We start from the raw sequence: 23,453 nt of genomic DNA on the forward strand, positions 1-23,453 counted from the left end.
TAATTTTACTATGTTTCAGAAGGTCAGGAAACACGCCACGATTAATACAATTATTAAATACTATTGCAAGATATGGTGCTATGACATCAATTATTGAACAATTTTTTTTAACAGAAATGCCCCATATATCAGCAGTTTTTTCATGTCTAGAGATTTAAAAGTTTTAATTATTTCTCCAGGGCTAACAAAATTAAAATTGAAACTTTGTTGACATCCTATAACATTTTCCAGAAGAAGTGACTTAGCAACACTGGTGGAGGAGACAAGAGTGTTTGTGATAGAAATTGGAATCTCAGAAAAAAAAATCTCAAAAGCAGTAGCAACTTCCTGCTGAGATTGAATTATTGTATTGTTTATTGATAGATTATATTCAATGTTGCGGTCTTTCAATCTTCCAGATTCCCAGTTACTAACATTCCAAGTCATCTTTATTTTATTTGACTTTGCAATAGAACAAACACTTTTAAATAATTTAGAGTATTTTTTAACATACTCGAGAACAGATGCATCATGATTATACAATGATCTCTCACTATACAGTTCATATAGCCTTTGTCTGCTCCTATGAATGCCAACTGTTGCCCAATCATTAAATGACAGGAGACCACCTGATTTGACTGTCTTAGAAGTAAATATAGAAGCAAACTCTGTTTTAATTATTTTAAATAACATATCATACATTTCATTTGGATTAATATTATATTTGAATAAATCCAAATTTGAGAGTTTAACTGACACATTGTCTCTATATTTCTCCATTCGCCTATTATTCACAGGAACAAACGTAAACTTTTTAATTTTAGTACATTTATTGACCTCAATATTAAAAGAGACTAACTGACCAAAGTGGTCTGAACTCAGTTTGTTAATTATTGCCTGAGAAATGGGTTTATAATTGGTAAATATGTTATCAATACAGCTTTTGGAGGTGCCAGTTACTCTAGTAGGCTCTAAGAAAATATTGGTTAAATCATATGATTTGAATAAAGATCTGAATCTAATACTGGTTGAGAATTTTTCTAATAAATTAATATTAAAATCACGACATATCATGATATACTTCTTAGACTCAGATAATTTTAATAAAACCTCCTCCAATACACTTTCAAATAATTCATATACTGCATCTGGGGGTCTGTATATACTAACAACAATGGCGCGCTCGAGCTCTGCACAGGCTATTTCAATTGTACGTTCAACAGAAAGGCCCACAATATCTTCTCGTTCTTTGAATTTAAATAATTTACTTACAAGAATAAGAGAGCCGCCACGTGAAGCTTTTTCTCTGCTAAGCGCACTTGCCACCTGATGACCACTGAAGTTAAAGATGAGCTCATATTTTCTGAGCCAGTGCTCTGTTAAACATAAAATATGTATATCTTTATGATTTATAAACAACTCCAGTTCAAGTTCTTAACCTAATAATCCTTGCATGTTTTGGTGCATCAGGTTTGCAATTTTACAATTATTACTTATTCTAGTACTTGTTATATTACATTGCTAGAGGAGTCCCCTATTGTCTTATTGTTTAATTTTTTTGAAAATATTCCAAATCTTTGCTTAAATTAACACAAAAACAATTCTAAAGGAATTAATTTTAAGAAAATAAAAATGCCTTTTATAATATATATTATATTCATTATCTTAATATACAGGTAACATTAAAACATTCATTCATATTAACTCCTTATTTCGTGGCAGTAATGTTCAATTTATTTTATTTTATCAATTGAAATGTATTTAGAAAAATGATTAAAAACGTCAAGCTAGTTACATAATTTTGTTAATTTAAACCTACTTGATCCACTTCATCCTTTTTAAGATTGGATATACTGTTATTTGGACATTTTTCCACTGAACACTTTCTCATGGCGTGGCGTTGTATTCAAAGCGCGGTCGAAACACAACTGAACAAAAACTCTGCCTAAAACTTTTGAGCGTGATTGTGAGTCTAAAAAAATATATTTAAAAACAAAATAATAAACCTAGGTAAGGTAATGAAACACATTGTACGTGATATTTTTTAATCAATTCAACTTTTACTGTATTAATTTCAATTTTACTGTCGTCGTTTCACTTGTATCAAATGACCATTTATTGCTTTTAAGGCAACATCCACTTTGAACTCTAAATTCTCATTTCGTTCAGCTATGATCTCATAATCACGAATGCAGTGAATCAAGATCGTCTTTAACACTGGAATCGCATATCTTTTTCCTGCAAAATAATTAGAGAAACTTAGCATGAAAACGATATATGACTTATTTCTTCAATAACCATCATCTCTATAAAAACTTGAAACCAGACGTCTGCCTATTCTAGGTGTGTGAAGCCTTAGCATGTTTTTTTTATTGAAATGAAGCTTAAATGAAAAACGTTCCGCAATTTGAGTTTAGCATGCTATCGGGAGACAACGCATAAATAGTTATTTATTAATACGGTTTTACTCACTATTCATCGGTGTGGGTACCGTCTAGTTTCGGACCATTCGGAGGTCCTTCATCTGGGTGAGTAAAACTACATACTACTGTTGAAACTGGAAACCGAGTTGTTAAATAAGCAATATAACCCATAGTGCACTGAAGTAGTGTATACTGACCTATGCAAGCTCTTTTCCCCAAGCTGAAATCTACTTGCTTAGACCTGGGTGGATTAGGTGGTAACCACCAATTTTAGTAAGCAACATTTATTGAATATGTGAAACAAGATTACAGGACATAAACAATAAACATTGTAGGTATTACTAAAGCATGGCTTAATATTTAACGGCTATTCACTAAAAGCAGAAACATATTAACGTGGCGTGGCATGTCGAAACGGGCCAGGCAAATGTGATTCTATAGCGCGTTGCGCCTTGTGCATCAACAAGGCAACTCTTCAAGAAAAGAGCGACAGTAATAGAGTATATTATATAATTCATTATTACTTTATAGCCGACAAAAAACGTCATAAAATAAAACTTATTGAAGTACGCGTTATTTTGCAGAAATCAATAACTATCCAAATGCTTTGAGTTGTCTTGAGTGTTAATTCCGCCAATATTTGTCTTCAAACAATTCGACACGTGTTTTTCCTACACGATGCATCCTCGGGAGATGTTGACTCGCCAAACTCTGAGTTTCATAGATGATAGAATAGAAAAAATTTAGGTAAACAAATTGAGATAAAAAGAGTGATATAGACAGTGGAAAAGTACTCACCAAGTTTAACGTCACGGTCTGCGTATCGCATAACGCCAGGAGCTGCAGGATATAGCCGCATGGTTTCATTTATTACAGCCTCACAATACGGCATCATTGACAAGTGTTCTTTTGTGACATCGCACTTCTCTTCACCCATTACTTGTTTTATTCTGCAGAATAAATAATATCTTTTAAATTTAAACAATTGTTTATGTTTCAAACTGATAACCCTCACTTAAGGGATTAAATTTATTACACAAATAAGATTTACAGCATGATTCACGAAAAACTTTTTCATGGGTTGAAATCTAGTAGGTATTTATAATTCTAGAGGCTAAATAAAGACTACAAATAAATGTAAAAGAGTCCCTTTGAATCAAACTGAAAATGTTCTGACTTTTAACCGACTTCAAAAAGGGAGGTTCTCAATTCGTCGGTATGTTTTTTTTTATTGTTTGTTGCCTCAAAACTTTCGACTGGGCGAACTGATTTTGAAAGCTGGTGCTTCTCGTGTGGTCCCATTGCAATTTGGTCCAGATCTGATAATGGCATCCATGGGAAAACCATAAAAGTCTTAAATTTGCTATACGTATGTCCACGATAAATTTACGAATAACTTAATATCGCGCTAACCGATTTCTATGATTCTTTTTTTATTGGAAATAATATACTTCAAAGGTTGTTTAGTGAGAGTTTGGTTGGGTTCTGATTATGGAATCCATGACAAAGTAACGGAACTCTTCAACTCTTAGGAGCAAATTAACGATACTCGGCCGAATCTTTTTTATGCTATTAGGATATTTAAGTCATCTACGAAGCTGTTATGGTCAAGTAATTGTCGTAGTCGAATATGATGATCGATGATATCAATGGAACTCCTTAATGACTTACAGTAAGGGTGCGATCTGTGGCAGAATTTCTGTCTGTAATCAAATTGCAAAGCGCTTACGTTTATTGCTGCATTAAAAAATTTAGAATATCTACACATATTTAGACAAATTGTTAGTTAGTGTACTTCAAATTCACTAAAAATCGGTCTCAGACAAGATAGGTTTGTACCACAGAATAGGTAAAAGACATGTTTGTACCTCCATACATAGTTATAGGTGAGATGTGCTGAGTCGTGAGCAGGCGAGAGCGGGTCAAGGCGGAAGGACACCGATTTCAAAAATAACAATAATCGTAACTAAAATTAGATTAATTAATTAGATTTTATAAAAATACGCAATTATTTTTATACTTTTAGTGCACATTATATCTATTGTTTTGGAATAGTGTTTTTGAAGTCGGTTGTTTATTTTGTTATTTTTTTTTTCTCCAAATCTTATTTAAAAAAAGGTTAAAAATTAAAATATAATATAATTAAAATATAATAAAAAATGTTGTTTCTAGATTTTTTTAGTTGCAATTTTTTTCATTTTTTTTCTGTCAAAATGAGTGGATCTAACATTTTAAAGTTTTATAACAAAAAAGAAAAAATTTCACGCAAGTCGCGAAAAAAATTGCGACGTTTATGTGGGTACCTAATCCAGTGTCTGTAAGCATTTATAAAAAGTGGAGCAAAGATCAATCGTTTCGACATATATGAAATACTGGGAATTGAGCACAAATAAATTTTGACGCATTTCCAGAAAGCTAGGCAAACAAAAAAGCTCTATATTTGGGTGCTACACGAGCTCATTGTAAGAAACCTAATGAACCTTGTACACATTAGAGATTCATTATTGAGACGTAATGAAACCGCACCGTTTTTGATAACTGGTGATGAAACATAGTTTACGTACGACAAGAACGTCCGAAAAAGGTCGTCGTCAAAAGACGTTCTGACTTCACAGTCTGTGACAAAGCCCTGGACAAAGAATGAAGTAGAGAGAGAGTCTCTTTGAGACATATGATGTTAAGTCACATTAGCCAGATAATTTCACTAGTATAGTGTCCTGTGCATAAAAACCTCCCAACTGTAAATATTTAACGGTAACTATTGTTAGTTTAAAATAGTTACCTAAACATTAAGTAAGCGTACGGGATGCTGATTACTTGCAAGCAGGTGAGCCGAAGGCTAGTTCGCAAATTGCAATAAAAAAGAATGATAGATTCATCATGTTCATCATCATATCAGCCGGAGGACGTCCACTGTTGGACAAAGGCCTCCCCCAAAGGTCTCCTCACGACAATTGGTCCTGCGCTGCCCTCACCTAACCTATGGGTGTGGTGTTATACCAGAATGGCACCACGCCATCTCCTCCCGTGTGTGTCGTAAGAGGCGCCTCAGAGATACAAAGAACAGAGGATGGGCTGCAGCATTCTTCCAAGAGATCATCACCGTTTACTACGCTCGCCAAACCCTCTGTTAAGTGTGGCGATTCTGCCAAAACCCCAAAAGACAAATGACAATAGTAGATTACTAACTCTTTTACCATTTTTTCTTGCACGTCTTTATGGTCTCCTATCGTTAAGAAACAAAAGAACAACGTGGTGGCTATTGTTTCTTGGCCTGCAAGTATAATTGTATTTACTTCTCCACGCATCCGTTCCTCTGTAAAGCTGGCATCTGTTTCTTCTAGATCAAGCAGAATGTCAATATATGACTTGAAGCCTGGTTTATCTAGAAAATAAGCCACAGGGAATATAAAAAATAGGATTGTGTGGTTTTATGAAATATCGTTATAAATATGTTTTATAAAATCACGGTAAAAGTGAAACATTTTTTCACATTATACACATTTAACTAAAAATTTTTGGAATAATATTCCATTAAGGGTATAATGGGAAACAATAAAAGTAGACTAAGTCTCCAACTAATATTTTTATTGAACCCTGGTTATAAATATTGATTGAAAAGGATTAAAAATTATGAAATTTGAATACTTTCAAATCTTTTTCATGTATATATAGATATACAGATTATATGGGGTGACTGATTCCCAATACTTAGATTTAGATTATATTCACATATTAAAAAACTGAAAACAATATTTTGTTATCGTTGAGTCATTTCGATCCGTTTTTCAATTATTTTCAATCATTCTATTATCAATTCCATCTTCATTACGAGTTTTCAGTTTTTTTCGTTAAATAAAATTTAATACATTGAATGGACCGAATATATATAAAAAATACTTAATTTAATATCCATACGAAATAAGTTAAATAATAAACTAACTAATAAGTTAAATAATAAACTCAAGCACTCAAAATTGCAATAAATCCATAAACAACAACATGCACCAGCAAAAAGTTCTAACAATTCTAACAAATTCAATATAAAAACTACGTTCACCCAGATCTTTTTTCCCTTTTTTATAAGCACGTGCTCTGTCGGCGTTCTGTTTTTTACCGCGTAAAATTAATTCATCGTCATTCATTTTTGCACTATTCTGTTAATATTTTGGTCATCTCTAATTATGCGTCTGTCTCTCTGATTGTCAGTTGCTATGTCTCTCGAATACATATATAATTAGTACAAACATGCAATGTTTTGTTTAATCACTAAATCACATGTGACACAATTTCGGAACAAATACATTAATATTTTAAGTGGTGTAATTCGTAAAAATTTATGAAAGAATAATCATATAAATACATGATAATGAAATACACAACATTAATGTTATTTGTGAAAACAATTTATTATTAATACACAATAATCAGTAAGTTATTAAATCAAATCATTAGTTACTTCAAGTTTCAAGTCTTCAAAGTCTCAGGCGAGGCCAGAGGCAACGACAATGGCCAAGCTTTTCCATATTCTACTGCTTTTTAATTTGTCCGGGCTATATGACTGTTTCATGCTTTCGGGTGTACGCGAATTACAAATCTATTATACACTTTACATATTACAAATATATTTATTTCAAGCTTGGATAATAATACAACATTTATTAAATTTCAATTGTTTAAACATCTCTGATTGTATTGTATATATTGTTTGACCAATATAACCTGCTAAATTGTTAGTGGTACCGCCATTTGACTTTTTCATGTTCTCTCTATTCTCCTTTGTTTTCTTTATCACCTGTTAATTTGTATAAGACGTATCAGTTAGTATTCACTATCAAAAGATTAAGAAAAAAATAACTTAAATATAGTCTCTTCTATAACGGGAAAGGTATCAAATATATTTTGTAAGAAACGCAAGTTGTCTTAAGGCCGCTTACTAATTTGGAACGTTAATTTATGGTTATTTTGGATGCAGATTATATAAAATCCGTCAACTAATCTTGAATTGATCTTGATCTGTATTTCAATATGGCAATGCTAATTGACAAACCCATAAAGTACCTATAGGGAAAGCTTGGCTTTGATCCAAATACCAATTCATCATCCCATAAATGGATTTAATAAACGGCTAGTACATAGACTAGCCGCTCGTTAAGAGTGGGAACTATTTTATGAATATAGAACAAAAATAATAGTTGTGTTTCAGATTATTAAGCACGCTTTGATGATGTTCACACGTCGGTCTCGTTGTATAAAGAGGAAATATTATTGGCCTTTTTTCCATACAAGCGTTCCCGAGTTCCTTCTCCTTGGCTTTTAACCCTAGATCAGTCAACAGTGCGATGTCGTGCTGAGCAAGTGTAATTGCGTTTCATCGTAATATTTTATTCAAAAGGAAGTATATAAACAGTAAAAACATGATAAGAAGTGTGTTCTTTATGTTAATTAATATCTAAGCTGAACTACTAGTGCTATTAAACATAAAATCAGTTAGTTTAGTGCTTATTTTGAAGTATTCAAACATGAAATCTTGTGATTGATATTGTTGTGAGGTGACATTGTGTGTCCTTCAGCTAATAAGTTCAATGACCTCAGTTAATGTTGTGGCCAGTAGTGCAATATCGGATGCCTTATTTCAACATTTGCACTCAAGACAGTTTGGCGTTGCGGTATTCAAGACTGTCCAAACTTAAACAGTTGAAAGTCCGTGGTTCAAATCTCGGCCGTGAATAACATTTTATTATTTTATTTATTTTAGTATATTCTTATTATAAATAAAATATGAAGTTTGCGTGTTGCAAGTTGACAATAGGAAGCAGTGGTGAGATTATCACTTGCACTAAATGTAGACAAAATTATCATGTTCAGTGCCTCTTTGCAACTGATAATAAAAAGGAATTAAAAAATGAGTTGAAGAAGCATTGGATGTGCCCGGAGTGCTCTTTAATGTTACCCAGGCAAACAAACAACGATAATACTCCTATACGTAGTAGTGGTGTCATTAATAAGTCAAATGAAAATATAAATTTTAAAAGAGGTGGTAGTTCATTTTCGCGTATTCATGTGGACACGTCATCTGAAGAAGCCGAAAATGATAACAATTTACTGGAGTTGATTAGGACGGTTGTCACATCGGAATTTTCAAGCTTGAAGGATGAATTTAAATCAGCACTTGTTCCACTCAAAGATGAATTAATATCGATTCGACAGGATTTCAATTGTATTAAGGAATCTTTGGACTTCTTTAATTCAAAATTTGATAGTTTAATTTTAGGTATTGAAAAATGTGAAAAAGAATTAAATCAGCATAGTGAAAAGTTATCTACAAAGTAAAATCTACAATGCAATCAATCCTTACAGAAAACAATAATCGTGAGCAATGGGCTAGTTGATCGAATATTGAAATCTATGGAATTCCTGAACATAAAAATGAAAATCTGTATTCTATTTTACAAAATGTTGCCAGCAAAACCTCCATTAAAATTAATCCCAGCACCGACATTGATTTTATCACCAGAGTTGCCACCAAAAACAAAAATAAGGATGCTAAAAAGTAAAAAGTCGATGGAAAAAAGATGAATTCCTCGCACAAGCAAGAAAACTAGAGATAAAGGGTAATGATTTAGGTTTTTCAAACATTTATAATAATGTTTACTTTAACGAGCATCTAACAAGTTCAAATAAAACCTTGCTGCTATCTGTAAAAAAAATAGCAAAGGAGAAGAATTATAAATATGTTTGGATAAAAAATTGCAGTATAATGTTAAGACGTTCCGAAAATAGCGCTGTACTAAATATATGTAATGTGAATGATTTAAACAAAATTGTATAAGGATTACTTATATATCTACCTATGGCACATCATGTTATGGAGTCTTTTTGTTTTCCTGCTATAGTTGTTTATATCTTTATAATGCATTTTGCTCAATTTTAATTTTTAACGTTTGTGAAGGCATTTGTGTTTATAAGTTATCTTTTATATGGGTTTTTAGTTGCGGAATCTATTTAATGTACGTTATTATAGTTATTTTTTATATTTATTATGTAATATATTATAATTTTTCTTTTAATACCAGGCAAATATTGAATAGTGGAGTTATAATTATTATTTTACAGAATTTTTTTGTACGTGTAATTGCTTTAAACTTTTTAAATCATGGGATATAATTTAAACATTTTGTACCAAAACGTACGAGGCTTGCGTACCAAAACTAATAAGTTCTTCAGGGCAATGTTGCATGGGGAGTATGATATTATCTGTCTTAGCGAAACGTGGTTGTATGATGGTATTTTTGATTCCGAACTCTTTGATTCAAGATACACTGTCCATAGATGTGATAGAAATTATAATGTACGTGGTGACAAAATGGGCGGCGGTGTACTTATCGCCTTAAAGTCTAACATAACAGTTCGTTCGTCGACATCCATTCAATTGAGCAACTTTTCAGCTGAAATAGTGAAAGTAACAGTATCGTTGATGTCTACTGCAATAACCAGGTCACTTCATATATATTGCTGCTATTTCCCTAATATTAACCATCATTGTGAGAGGCTTATTGATTTCTTTGAATTGGTTTCGGATGAGAAGCTAAATTATCCTAACGATAGTTTCTTGGTGTTGGGTGACTTTAATGTCCCGACTGCGCAGTGGGATAGGAATGACAATGTCATGATCCTGTGTAACCTTTGCGACGATAATAGTCTGGTGTATGCCTTGGCCAACTTTATGAATTTTGCTGATCTGAGGCAATTTAATTCAGTTCATAATGTCAATGGCAGATTTTTAGATCTTGTTTTTAGTGACTGCCACTGTTCCGTTAGTCGTTGCACTCAACCGCCTGTTAAAGAGGATGCACATCACCCAGCTCTGGGAATATTATTTTCTATCCAGAACTTACGATTAATTAAGCCAAATGCTAGATTGATTCGACTTTTTCACCGTGCTAACTACGAGGAAATCAATAATGCACTGTCCGATATTAATTGGTTTGAATTATTGGATGGCCGTGATATCTTGGATGCAGTTAATGTTTTTTATGAAATAATGCATAAAATTGTAAATGATTTTATTCCAGTCAAAATTTTAAGAAGTACCCATAAGTTTCCCTGCTGGTACCCTAGATGCTTAATAAAAGTTATTAAAGAAAAATTAAAGTATCATAGGAAATGGAAAATTTATAACAGAATTTCTGATTATGATACGTTAAGTCTGTTGCGTGATCGCGAAAAAAGGTTACAAACTAAATATTATGACTTGTATATTTCAAATTCTGAAAACAAAATAAAAAATTGTAGCAAATTCTTTTGGTCATTTGTCCGAGCGAAAAACTCTTCTAGTTATATCCCTGATATTATGAATTTAAGCGAATTAACGGCAAGTGATGGAAATGATATTTGTTCCCTTTTTAGTAAATATTTTGAATCCATTTATGAATCACCTGTCTTAACCTACAATAATAATTGTGTAAGTGCTTCGAGTAAGTATAGCTCTGTTAGCATTGGATCAGTTTGACTTTCTCCTATTATAGTAAAGAGATACCTCAGTAAACTGGATATTAATAAGGGAAGTGGGCCAGATGGCTTGCCTCCTATTTTTTTGAAGACGTGTCGTACCTCTCTATCTTTTCCTTTTTATTTATTATTCCAAAAATCTATTTGTAGTGGCGTTATGCCTCACCTGTGGAAACAAAGTTATGTGGTACCAGTTTTTAAATCAGGTGACAAGCACAATGTGAAAAATTACAGACCCATATCCAAATTATGTACTATTGCTAAACTTTTTGAAAAAATTATATTTGATTGTGTTTTTCCTATTCTACGACCCATTATTATTCCTCAACAGCATGGTTTCGTTAGCAATAAATCTGTGGAGTCCAACTTATGTGAGTTTGTTCATCAGGTAACTACTGCAATGGATCAAGGCTTCCAGGTGGATGTTGTGTATACCGACTATTCAAAAGCTTTTGATAAAATCTGTCATCTTATCTTAATTCGTAAAATTGAAGAACTCGGTATACATGGCGACCTGCTCCGTTGGCTTACTTCATACCTCAGGGATCGAAGCCAGGCTGTTACAGTTAAAGGTTACTGCTCTACGTTCGTGCCTGTAACTTCTGGTGTTCCTCAAAGATCTCATCTTGGACCCCTTTTATTTAACCTATACATAAATGCCATTATTGCAGTATTTAAACATTCTTCAATTCTTCTCTATGCTGTTGATATGAAGATATATAAAACAATAAGTAAACCTTCGCATTGTAGCTTATTACATACATTGATGATTTGAATGAATTGTGTAAATATTGCAATGATAATCTCTTAAAACTTAATATTAAAAAATGTAACGTAATATCTTTTTCTCTCAAAAAAAATGCTATTAAATTCAAGTACACTTTAAATAAAAATCTTATTGAACGGGTTTCATGGCTGAGAGATTTGGGCGTTCACCTTGACTCCTCGTTAACCTTTATTCACCACTATAGACTGCAAAAGCCTATCGCATGCTTGGGTTTGTTCTTAGAGTCAGTAAAGATTTTAAACATATTACCACCTTGATTCTTCTATTTAATGCATTTGTGCGTTCTTTACTTGAATTCGGCTCGGTAATTTGGAATCCTCATTACAATGTCCATATTCAAGAAATAGAGAAAATTCAAACGAAATTCTTAAAGCATTTAAAATTTAGGTGTTCCGCTATCGATCAATATGTTCCTAACTTAATCTCTCTGGAAAAACGTCGTAAGGTAAAGGATCAAACATTTCTGCTAAAATTACTTCATAATATGATTGACTCTCCACTTCTTCTTAATTGCCTTAATTTCCGATGTCCAAGACAATCTTCGCGAATTAAATCTTTATTTAATTTACATACTACACGCACTAACTATGCACAAAATGCTTTCATTCATCGTTCTTGTTTAGTATACAACAAAGAATTCTGTTCAATTGATTACTTTTCAGGGTCGATACAGAAGTTGATTGAACAAATTAAGAAAATGTCTTAGTTTTAATTAATTCTCATTAGTATTATATATAATAAATATTGCATCTCTTTATTAACTTAAAAATGTATGCTATTATTATTAATATTATTACTAAAATCATATATAATTTTCTATAAATATTTTGTTATTTTCAATTCAATATATTTAATTAATATTTATTATTTTCATTACAAATAGGTACTTTTAAATTGTAATTAATTTGCTCGCATTTTTCTATGTACTATTTAATTGTGGAAACTTTTATTGGTCAGTGATTTATATTTTAAGTTTTATTTTTTAAGTGTATTAAGTTGTACTGTTTGTTTCCCGAATAAAATAAAATAAATAAAATAAAAATAGATCAAATTTATTTTAAAACATAATCAATATCATCATTATTTATTATGTGTCTCTCCGTTTTGCTTTTTTGATATTTTCGTATTTGTAAATCTAGCACTCCAAAACGTTCTTAAAATGGCTTAATCAAATAGGCCACAAACAGTAGCAATATACATATCCGACAACAATAATCGGCGAAATCAAAACAATCCGACACAGAATATTTCCTTTCTATTCAGTTCCAAAAATTTCGTTACAATTCGGTAAATTTTTGTACGAGGAAATTGCCGAGAACGAAATTCTGTTTTTTGAATTTTTAATCACGATTTTGCTGCAGTTGTACTTATTACACTTTTTTTCTATTGAAAAATAGGATAATCAAGCGTACGGGTCATCTGGTGTTAAGTGATCACCGCCGCCCACATTCTCTTGCAACACCAGAGGAATCACAGGAGCGTTGCCGGCCTTTAAGGAAGGTGAACGTGCTTTTTTTGAAGTTACACATTTCGTATCGTCCCGGAAACACCACACAAGGAAGTTCATTCCATAGCATTGTAGTACATGGAAGAAAGCTCCTTGAATATCATCTGTGATCATACTGTGGAGGACCGCCACACATCCAGATGGTGGGGATGATATCCTAACTTGTGGCGTGTCGTGCGAAAGTGAAATTAAGCGGCAGGAATCAGGTGAAACAGCTTTTCGGAACACTCCCCATGGTAAATGCGGTAGAGGACACACATATGATTGTCTCATCAGCGTGAGCGAGACGGTTTATTGTTCTAGAATTATTAAATCTGAGAAAAGCCTCAGCTAATGATACCTCTTAAGCTCACACTTTTTTTAATTCTTCTTTTTTTTAGTTCTATTTAGTAGTATTTTTATTATGGTACAAAATAAAACAAAAGCAATTATTAAAAAAATGCAACTTACATAATCACAAAAATTATTCAAAACTCCTATATGCTTCTCTAATTCTTTATACCTTGGTGTAAGACGAAATATAAAATCAGGATGAAGGAACACATTGACTTCTCTTTCAATGAATATTTCTAAAGTTCGCTCGAAGGCGTGATAATATTCACGTCCACCCTCAGTATCTGTCGTGATGGATACACCAAGCGCGGCTTCTGTACAGAAAAAAAAAATACTGATCAGATGATTGTTCACCAATGTTTTTCTGAGATAAACTTAGAATAATATACACTTAGGCAATAAATATTTGCTCGCAATCACTATTAAGATTACACCTAGAGATTAATCTGAAAAAAACAATAGTACATTACGATACAAGTGCGCAAAGTAAGTCGTCGTGTGGAATGACCTGCGTGCGCACGAGTATCGTATACTATTTTACAAAACAAAACTTAGAATACAAAACACAGAACGCACGTTTTGACAGGTCCATTCCAGACGACAGATGTAAACAAACCGGCACGAGCAAGAGCGCTCGGGCTCGGGGAGACAGTGTCGCTCGCACGTGTTGATGCGAAGAGAGTGCCAGAGATGGCGCACGCGTATAGACCTTGTAATCGCTCGTATAATTTTATGGCGCACGCTCTTGTCAACGTGTGGGAAAGTGATACTTTGCGAACGCAAATACATGCGCAAAATAGAACTTTGCGCACGATAATAGGAAAAATAATTTACCACATCCGCATCAGGCCGTTGACTTTTGAATAGCTTAGATGCCATAAGGGACTTTGTATATCATGGTACTCTGGTAACAGATATAAAAACAATACTTTACCAGAAGATTATAGCGGCTAAAAGGAATTCGTATAGCAAAGTGGATGATAAATTTACGAATTACTCAATATCGCGCTAACCGATTTCGATGATTTTTTTTTATTGGAAAGGATATAATTCAAAAATAGTTTGGTGAGAGTTTGGTTAGGTTCTGATTACGGAATCCATGATAAAGTAACGGAACTCTTCTATTCTTAGGAGCAAATTAACTATACTCGGCCGAATCTTTTTTATGCTATCCGGATATTTAAGTCTACCAAAACATAGTTATGGTCAAGTAACTGTCGTAGTCGAATATAATGATCAATTGTAATTTTTGGAGTCGGTGTTATCAAGATAGGTTTGTAACTACGTACATAATCAAAGTTATAGGCTATTTCCGCTTATATTTTCTATTCTGAAACTTACCCTCTGCTCAAAATCTGATCATAATGACCATTTCACCATGTTATTCTTGTATTGAATAAAGATAACTTACGGCAAATAGCTTTAATCCTTGCCAGCGCACAAAGTGTCAAGATGTCGGATGGTGGTTTATCAACCAAATCATTTAATTCCTTCACCAACGTTCTGGATGTTTCGTTGAAAATTCCTTGGAACTCGGCAACTACAGGTGCATAGAATGTGTTGCCAATCTTTTTTATATTTTTCTTCCATGTTGGCCCTTGAATTTTATTGATAGAATTTTAATGGATTGAACTTTGTTAATTGAACAAATACTTGTGAAAAAATCTCTTTAGCTGTACTACTTTGGCTGGTTTTGGTTACATTAAAAAGGTAACATTTTATAAAAAGACACAAATTAGTAAAATTTTCTGTCCAGCTCCTTTTCATTCTGTCAAACTTAGTGAATCTATTAAAAAGGTTTTATAATAATTAAAAAACGAAAACAAATGAGGCAAACTGCGAAAACAATTTATGATGCTTTCGGACCTCATTCTAGCGTCAGAAAGAGTAGCACAAATTTGTCTATGGCTTTTTCAATCAGCGAATTTTAATGTAAAGATATTGTGTATGTGTATGTACGCTCTGTTACGGATAAAATGGACGTTATTTTTGAAAAAGTGAAGTAATATTTGCATATATATAGTTATGGCATTCTAAAGCCGCAGACAACCAACGATCCAGTGGCACCTGACACCATTTTCAACACCATATTTTGCCGCAGCACGACTGGGTGTGGGGTGCGATGTGGCTGCCGAAAAGCAGGCATTGCCTAGTCCAGTGACTGCGGTATATGCTCCGTCTCATTCACTAACGAAGCCCCCTCGAAAATACCGTCCATGATGATGTTGATGATGAAATTTTAGATTAAGAAGATAATTAGAATTAATTTTCTAATACATTAAGATTTCTAATGCATCATCATCATTCATTTTTATTTGTATATTTTGCACAACACATAAAAAATATTAATTGTATTTAAATCGAAAAATTATGATTACCGATGATAGGAAATCCCTTCGTTGGACATATTTTTACTGTGGCTATCTTAGAATAATAACGCTTAGTAGTACGTACGTGAGTAGGCCCAAGCGAAATGAAGCAGTTTCATTGTGAGCGTATGACACGTTTCCAGCCGCGTCAGTGTCATTCTGTCAACTTCCAGGACAATCAGTGCGCGAAATTTAATTGAAAAATGACTTACTGTGCAAGGAAAACCTCAGATATAGCTGTAAACGGCGCCTCTACCGTCTCGCTATTTCGTTTCATCGACTTTCAAAAAACAATGATTCTATAGAACTTACACTTGCTTACTAAAATTGTTGCAACAATAATTAAATACGCGATGTTTTAATTAAATTCTTAATTTATATTTTATTTCTTCTTCCTTATTACAAACAATCTAGTATTTCTTACAATTTAGTGATTTAGGGAAATGTCTATTCACTTGCAACATTATTTGGCTGTCTGTGTGCGTGTTGCGTTTTTATTCTATGGTGGCTATGATTTCTACAGTCAAAAGTGGCACAATAAGGCATATTTGTATTTTTTTAAAGGATTAATATATATATTAATCCTTTAAATATATATATACATACAGGATTCATATATATATTTTTTTTTTTTTTTTTTATTTATTATTAATTATAATTAAATACATTGTTATTCATGCCTAATATAAATTTACAGTCTCAGTCTCAAAAACAGAAACAATGAGGCACCTTTAAATTAAATCCCTCTGGATGGCTCACTAGGAAATCCTGTGCAGAGCCAACTAGTGATTACCGCTTGCTATGTAATTTTATTTAATGCTAATAATTAATGAAATTGAACTAAGACTGAAACTTAAACAATATTTATCTAACTATATATTATATTTATCTAACTATAAAACTATAACGTTAGGAGTGTTTTGTGATTTATCCAAGGCATTCGACTGCGTTCATCATGAAACCTTACTTCAAAAATTTCACCACTATGGTGTTAGGGATGTTTCACTAGATTTAATAAAATCATACTTGTGTAATAGGATTCAAAGAGTAGACGTTAATGGAAAAAGATCAACTGGCTCTATCATATCGATGGGTGTACCGCAGGGCTCAATCTTGGGTCCTTTTTTGTTCCTGGTTTACGTCAATGATTTACCATACGTTATTCAAAATAAACATGATATTATACTATTTGCTGACGATACATCTTTGTTATTTAAAATAAAACGCCAGCAAAAAACTTTCTGTCAGGTTGACGACGACATTGCTGAATTAGTAAATTGGATTAATGTTAATAACTTACTTTTAAACGAAAGGAAAACAAAACCTATAAAAATTAATAATGCAAAACTTGATGTAGTAGAAACGACAACATTCCTAGGCATTACATTTGACTTTAAGCAACAATGGGGTGCTCACATAAAAAACTTATGTAATCGACTTACCTCTGCAGTATTTGCGATAAAAAAAATAGGCAGCTGACAGATGTTGAAACGGCTAGACTTGTATATTTCAGCTACTTTCATAGTGTCATGTCTTACGGAATTATATTGTGGGGTAGGGCTGCAGATATTGAAAGCATATTTGTGCTGCAGAAAAGAGCAATTCAAGCAGTCTATAAAATGCGTTCAAGGGATTCATTGAGAGAAAAGTTTAGTGAAATAAATATTATGACAGTACACTGCCAGTACATATAATAGAACCTCCTATACGCCCATAAAAATATTAGCCAATTTAAAAAGAATAGTGTCAATACTCGAAAAAAACATAAACTCGCAATTCCATCTACTAGGCTCCGTAAAATTGTTAAATCTTTTAAAGTGGATTGTGTTGTATTTTATAATAAACTCCCAAATGAAATTAAAATGTTACCTATTAAAAAAATTAAATGTATCTTAAAAAATAAATTAACATCTAAGGCCTATTATAGCGTGAATAAAAAAATAAAATATTTTGCTTGTTTAATTTACCTACTTCTACAAAATAAGATCTTGGATCGAGAAAAAGACATTAGAAAACTAGGTACTTATTTTACCAGTTTTTTAAGATTATAAAAATGGAAGTACTTAGTTTAAAAGTCGACCCGAGCCTTAAATTCGGGCGTAGGTTAGGCACACTAGAAGTACCTACGACTATGGATTGCGCATTTGACAACCAACTCTGGTTTGTTGCAAATAAACTGTTATTATCATTGCATCAAGTAACAAGTTTTTATTTTATCATAATATAATACTCAGAGTTGTTGACCGTAGACGTTAGTAATTAGGTATTTATTAACTATTTGCCTATGGTTACTAGTTCATAGGATAGCCTTAAAGATTTTTGGAATTGGTGTTATTCAGTGTTATTGTTGTTGGAACATGTTAGTTGGAATATAATAGATAAGTATAATATAGTTAGAACGGGTAAAGTAATAAAAATAAAAACCTGACCTAAAAACTCAAACAAAATAATCATTTATTTCTCCATTATCTCGGTTCCAAATTAAAAATGTATAATGTCAGTAGATGCAGAAAATTATAGAGAATTAATTAGTACACGTCAGTTCTTAAGACGCTTCCATTCAATTTCAAATATTTTGTAGTATGAAACTTCGCCATTGTTCTTTGAATTTCATCTTGAATTTGTATAATAGAATATCATTCAAAATATAACAATAATATCATATGGATACTACATTAGGTAATACAAGGGTTGATATTGAGTGACAACTTAATAAAATTTTCTTGATAGAAATTTAATTTATAATTTAAATAATTCAAAAAGTTATAACAAAATCGAAACTTAAAAAGCTAAAACCCGACTGCTCCTTAACAAATTGTAAAGAAGACAAACAAGAAAACACTATTCAAATATACGGTGCTATAATAACGTGTGCAAATAAATGAAGTATTATTCATCAGTAACGATTAGGTAAATTTCAGTGCTGTTATTACTTACAACTATTTTTCAGTTTGCTATTACCTTAAAGGTCAGTTTAAACTCTTCTGTTTTGATGTTTTTTCTTAATTTATTAACCGACTTCAAAAATGAGGAGGTTCTCAATTCTATCGGTAATTTTTTTTATGCATGTACACTGATTACTCTGAGATTTATGATCCGATTTACGCAATTTTTCTTCGATGCAGAATCGGGATCTCCATTTGGTCCCATAAAAATTTTACATAGTTTGGCCCAGTAGTTTTTTTTTTATGTACGGCTTGTATTTTTGTGTACAGTTTTTTTAGGAGTTTTCATTCAGGTTGATTATGTATTATTATTATTAACTGACACTAAAAATAAAAAACTAAGTTTAAAAAACCGACTTCAAAAACTCAAAATTATTAAATAACTAAAAATTAAATTTAATACACCTCTTATGCAAACCTTTACCTTTAATATCAATAAAATACTATTATTTGTATGTGCTACATATTGATAGCTTTGAAGTCGGTGCCAAGCCAAATGTAATAGTAGTACCTACACTCGCCACGAGTGACTTTGAGCGTGATAGCTTCGTCTAGAACAAAACAACCCAAGCGGACAGACACGCGTGGCCAGACAACCTTAATAATAACAGCAAGTAAGCAGTTTATAATATTAAGTATTATTTTGTTTAAGGCTTAGCACCGCTTTTCAGTTTTTGAAGTCGGTTGTTTTAAACGTAGTTTTTTTTATCTTATTACTAGCTATGAATACTCGCTTCGCTGGGTCATTTTTAATTGTATACTTATTTGTTAATGTTAATAATCTATCACTACTTACTTCACAATTTTTTCACATAAAAGACACATTTTCTTTTTTCTTATTAATTTATTGATCTTACTTATTTTTACATTAAAATCTTACGACTAAGTAGACATTAATATCTTTTATCATCTAACATTAACTGATATCCTAAACATTTTTATTGAAATACATTCTTATATACTACGTTTACAGTTTTGCATTCTGGTGCATAAACAAATAAATTTTCTTTCTGTCCTACGCGTGAAACAGCTACATAGAGTTGACCATGTGAAAAACAGGATTCTTTTAAATTAACTCCACAAAATCGGAACGTCTGACCTTGCGCCTTATTGATAGTCATACTATAAGCTAATCGTACAGGAAATTGTAACCGTTTAAAATAGAATGGTAAATCATTCGAAATTATTGGAATTCTTGGTATAAAAACCAAGTTTCCTTTTTCTTTGCCAGTGAGAACTTCTGCCTCAATGATGTTGTTCAAAATTTGTTTTACGCATAATCTTGTACCATTGCACAATTTTGGCGTATATATATATATATATATATATATATATATATAAGATTTCGCATTAATATGACTGGTGATCCAATTTTTAGCTTTAATTCATGAGAAGGCATACCAGGTGGGTTTAATGAATTTAAAAATTCCGTTGGAAAGTTTAAACTTTCATCTTGATTCATCATTGTATCTATTGATTTATAGATTTTTTCCTCTCCCGGTATCATTTCCTGTATTTTTTCATTTATTCGTTTTACTGCATCATTTTTTGTAACCAAAATTGTTCGCTCAGACAACCATGTTTTATTTAAATAATTTTGTTTTATGGATGGATAATTTTTGTCTATAAGGTGTTCTTCGGTGTCTACCACATGACATATCTCTTCAGTTAAAATTATTTTACCAGACTGTGGATCTAGTGGGTAGGTGCCATTCCCAATTTTCAAAAGATTGTCGGCAAACTCTTGTGCTTTTGGATCTCCAGTAATTAACGCTCGCATATTTTCTGTCAGTGATAACTTTTCAACATTGTTCCAAAAAATTGATCGCTTTAAACATGCATTTATTTCGTCAGCTGGTGTTGATTTTGGAATAACTGGTAACGTTTGTCTAAAATCCCCTGATAGTAGCAATAAAGCATCTCCCATTAGTTTTGTATTTTTCCGAAGATCCTGTAATGTTCTATCCAGCGCTTCCAGTGATTTTCGATGAGCCATCGAGCACTCATCCCATATTATAAGTTTGCATCTTATTAAAATTTGGCCACGTACAGAAAATTTTGTGATATTACAGACTGGGAATTCTTGTTCAGCTACACTTAATGGCAAATTTAGAGCAGAATGTGCCGTTTTTCCACCTTCCACTAATGTCGCGGCAATTCCAGAGGATGCCAATGCTAATGCTATTTCATTTTTCACCCGAATTGTAGCTAGGACCAAATTAATGAGGAAAGTTTTTCCAGTAGCTCCGGGTGCATCTAATCTATTTTTTGCCACTCGCAAAGAATTCTATGAATTCTATGTCGATCGAATGAGAATTTTAGCCATGAAAGCGTAACAGAGAAATAGAAAAACGTTCATTCTCATTAATAGTAGGTAATATTAGTTAGAATTAAGCTGATGTCAGAACTTAAAACCGCCTGTGAAAAACACATGATTAAACTTACGCGTTTTAATATTCGGGATAAGCCTTAAATTAGAACTTTAAAATAGCATTACATTTCGAATATTAATTTACCTGCATACGTCGTCATAAATGGGACTGAGAAGGAGAAAATCGATTAACCAAACATACATGATGCATTGTGTGATTTGGTGCAATACCTAATGAATACACTCGTGCTAATATTTGTCGATCGTAATTACTCTTCGTGTTTAAAATGAAAATAAAACTTAGCAAAGTGAAAAGTTTTGTATTGGCTTGTATATTGTTTCGATTATTTTTATTAATTACTGGTCCGCTGGATAAATTATTTGGAATAACTATTTTTATTTATTTATTGGGGTAAACAAACAGTGAAACATTAGATCTTTCTAACTAAAATACATTTTATGGTAATACTTAATGTGCCACCAGCACCGTTAACCACAGATTAATTATAAAAATTGAAAAAGTTAAAAATATTACAAGATTAAAATGTAATAGATACAAAAAAGACAGTGAATAAAGTGCAATAAACTATAAGTTTTAAACAATATAAAAGGTATTAGTTATGATTTCAATACTACTACTATTTGGTTTTTAAACATTCCAACTGACGTGCACAAATTATCAATATGATTAAAATTTACATAAAGTGCTTCACCAATTCGATCTAACGGAAAGCGTTTGCCTGCGTTTGTACGACATAATGTGGTGGCAAAAAGTTGATGAGCAATATAATGCATAATTACGTCAATTTGTAAGCACCTGTCCTTAAGTTCTCATAATTATAAACCTTTAAAAGTTGGTCATAAGGTAGTCTACTGCGAAAACATTTACAATGCACATGGCCTAAATACTTTTATTGAATATATTCCAAATGTATATGTATTCCTGATGGAATGACGCTGGTGGCTTGGGCACGGGGAAGGGCGCTGATGTGGGACGCTACTTGCGTCGACACTCTGGCTCCTTCTCATGTCCAAGTTACGTCAGTTGGTGCTGGGGCTGCTGCTTCGACTGCCGAAGACAGCAAGGGTTGCAAATATGTTGGCCTCGGTGAGTCATACATCTTTGTGCCGTTTGGTGTCGAGACACTTGGCCCGTGGTCCCCAGAGGCGCGGAGAATGTTCAAAATACTATCTTCGCGCCTCAATAAGGCTACTGGAAACCCAAGCGCTGGCAGCTATTTCGGTCAACGGATCAGCCTTGCTATCCAACGCGGTAATGCTGCCAGTATTCTTGGTACGCTTCCACGTAATGATAGTTTTAATTTTATGTATTCGTAGTATTGTAAATATAGTTATAAAATGTATATTGAATTGAATTAATATATATATAGCCCTTTATTGGATTTAATTGTTATTCCCGCGAATCATTAGTTAATAATATGATGCCCAATAAAAGTACAGTCATCTATTTGAATATGACGTAATTAGTGCGATGAGGCCGAATCTTTCAAAACTAAGAAGCAAATTGATCATAACTAACCTAATAACTCGTTCTGGAAAAAATAATGATGATTGAGTAGTTGAAAACGAAGATTACTGGGATCACTAAACTCACGTCCACCTCAACAACTTAATACCCGAAATTTTGGACCTACTTCAGTTAAACGAAAAGGTTCTTAAATTAAAACGTAAAGATATCATAATAAACTCGAAATAGTTACATCTGTGTAACTTTTAATTGATCTTTTAGAAGCTTATGATGTTGCGGAGCAAAGCTAGTACAAAAATATGCAGTGAATTAAATATTAACGGAGCTTAAAACACAACTGCTGTTATTAGTGCTTCAAATGCATTCTTAATCGAAACGTCAATCAAAATGACACCTATCCGTATTTATTTAGAAACTTATCATTTTATACCTTGTGTTCGTTAAATTAATTTAGTTGTTTCTATCCGTAGTTAAAATGTATATATATAAATACGTACCTATTTAAAGGTAAAATTTTTGCTTGTCACTGATGCACTAGAATGTTTTAAATCCTTTTAGGACAGATCATAAATCTTATGTAAGTATTATCATTAGTATTTTAGTAACACTTTGTCACAGAGGTCTGTTTATGTATATATTTGTGTTGTTTCAACTTTTTGAAACATTTATTTGACGTACTTTCATCTCAATTCAGAAGTAAAGCTGTATTACTACCGATGTAATTGACAGATTATCTCTG

At 32.4% G+C, this 23,453-nt stretch overlaps 1 protein-coding gene across 1 annotated transcript; it reads right to left on the reverse strand.

Annotated features, from left to right (window-relative positions):
* Positions 1-2,059: 2,059 nt before the first annotated feature.
* LOC126965493 (cytochrome P450 4g1-like) lies at positions 2,060-11,544 on the reverse strand. Its single transcript, XM_050809128.1, has 5 exons — positions 11,452-11,544; positions 7,125-7,197; positions 5,592-5,787; positions 3,201-3,352; positions 2,060-2,217 (listed from the first exon to the last, which is right to left on the reverse strand). The coding sequence occupies exons 1-5, from the start codon at positions 11,536-11,538 to the stop codon at positions 2,060-2,062; spliced, it is 666 nt and encodes a 221-aa protein (XP_050665085.1). The 5' UTR covers positions 11,539-11,544.
* Positions 11,545-23,453: the final 11,909 nt, after the last annotated feature.

Source organism: Leptidea sinapis, chromosome 7 (genome assembly GCF_905404315.1).
Source record: "Leptidea sinapis chromosome 7, ilLepSina1.1, whole genome shotgun sequence".
NCBI lineage: Eukaryota > Metazoa > Arthropoda > Insecta > Lepidoptera > Pieridae > Leptidea > Leptidea sinapis.

Bases quoted from the DNA above. Each gene is read 5' to 3' on its own strand.
- LOC126965493 (XM_050809128.1), bottom strand. From the start codon at position 11,538: ATGAGATCTTTGAGGAACACCAGAAGTTACAGGCACGAACGTAGAGCA. The intron at 5,788-7,124 runs GTTATATTGGTC...CTTATTTTCTAG, and splicing joins TACCACTAACAATTTAGCAG to ATAAACCAGGCTTCAAGTCA. The intron at 3,353-5,591 runs GTTAGTAATCTA...TTTATTCTGCAG, and splicing joins CAAGAAAAAATGGTAAAAGA to AATAAAACAAGTAATGGGTG.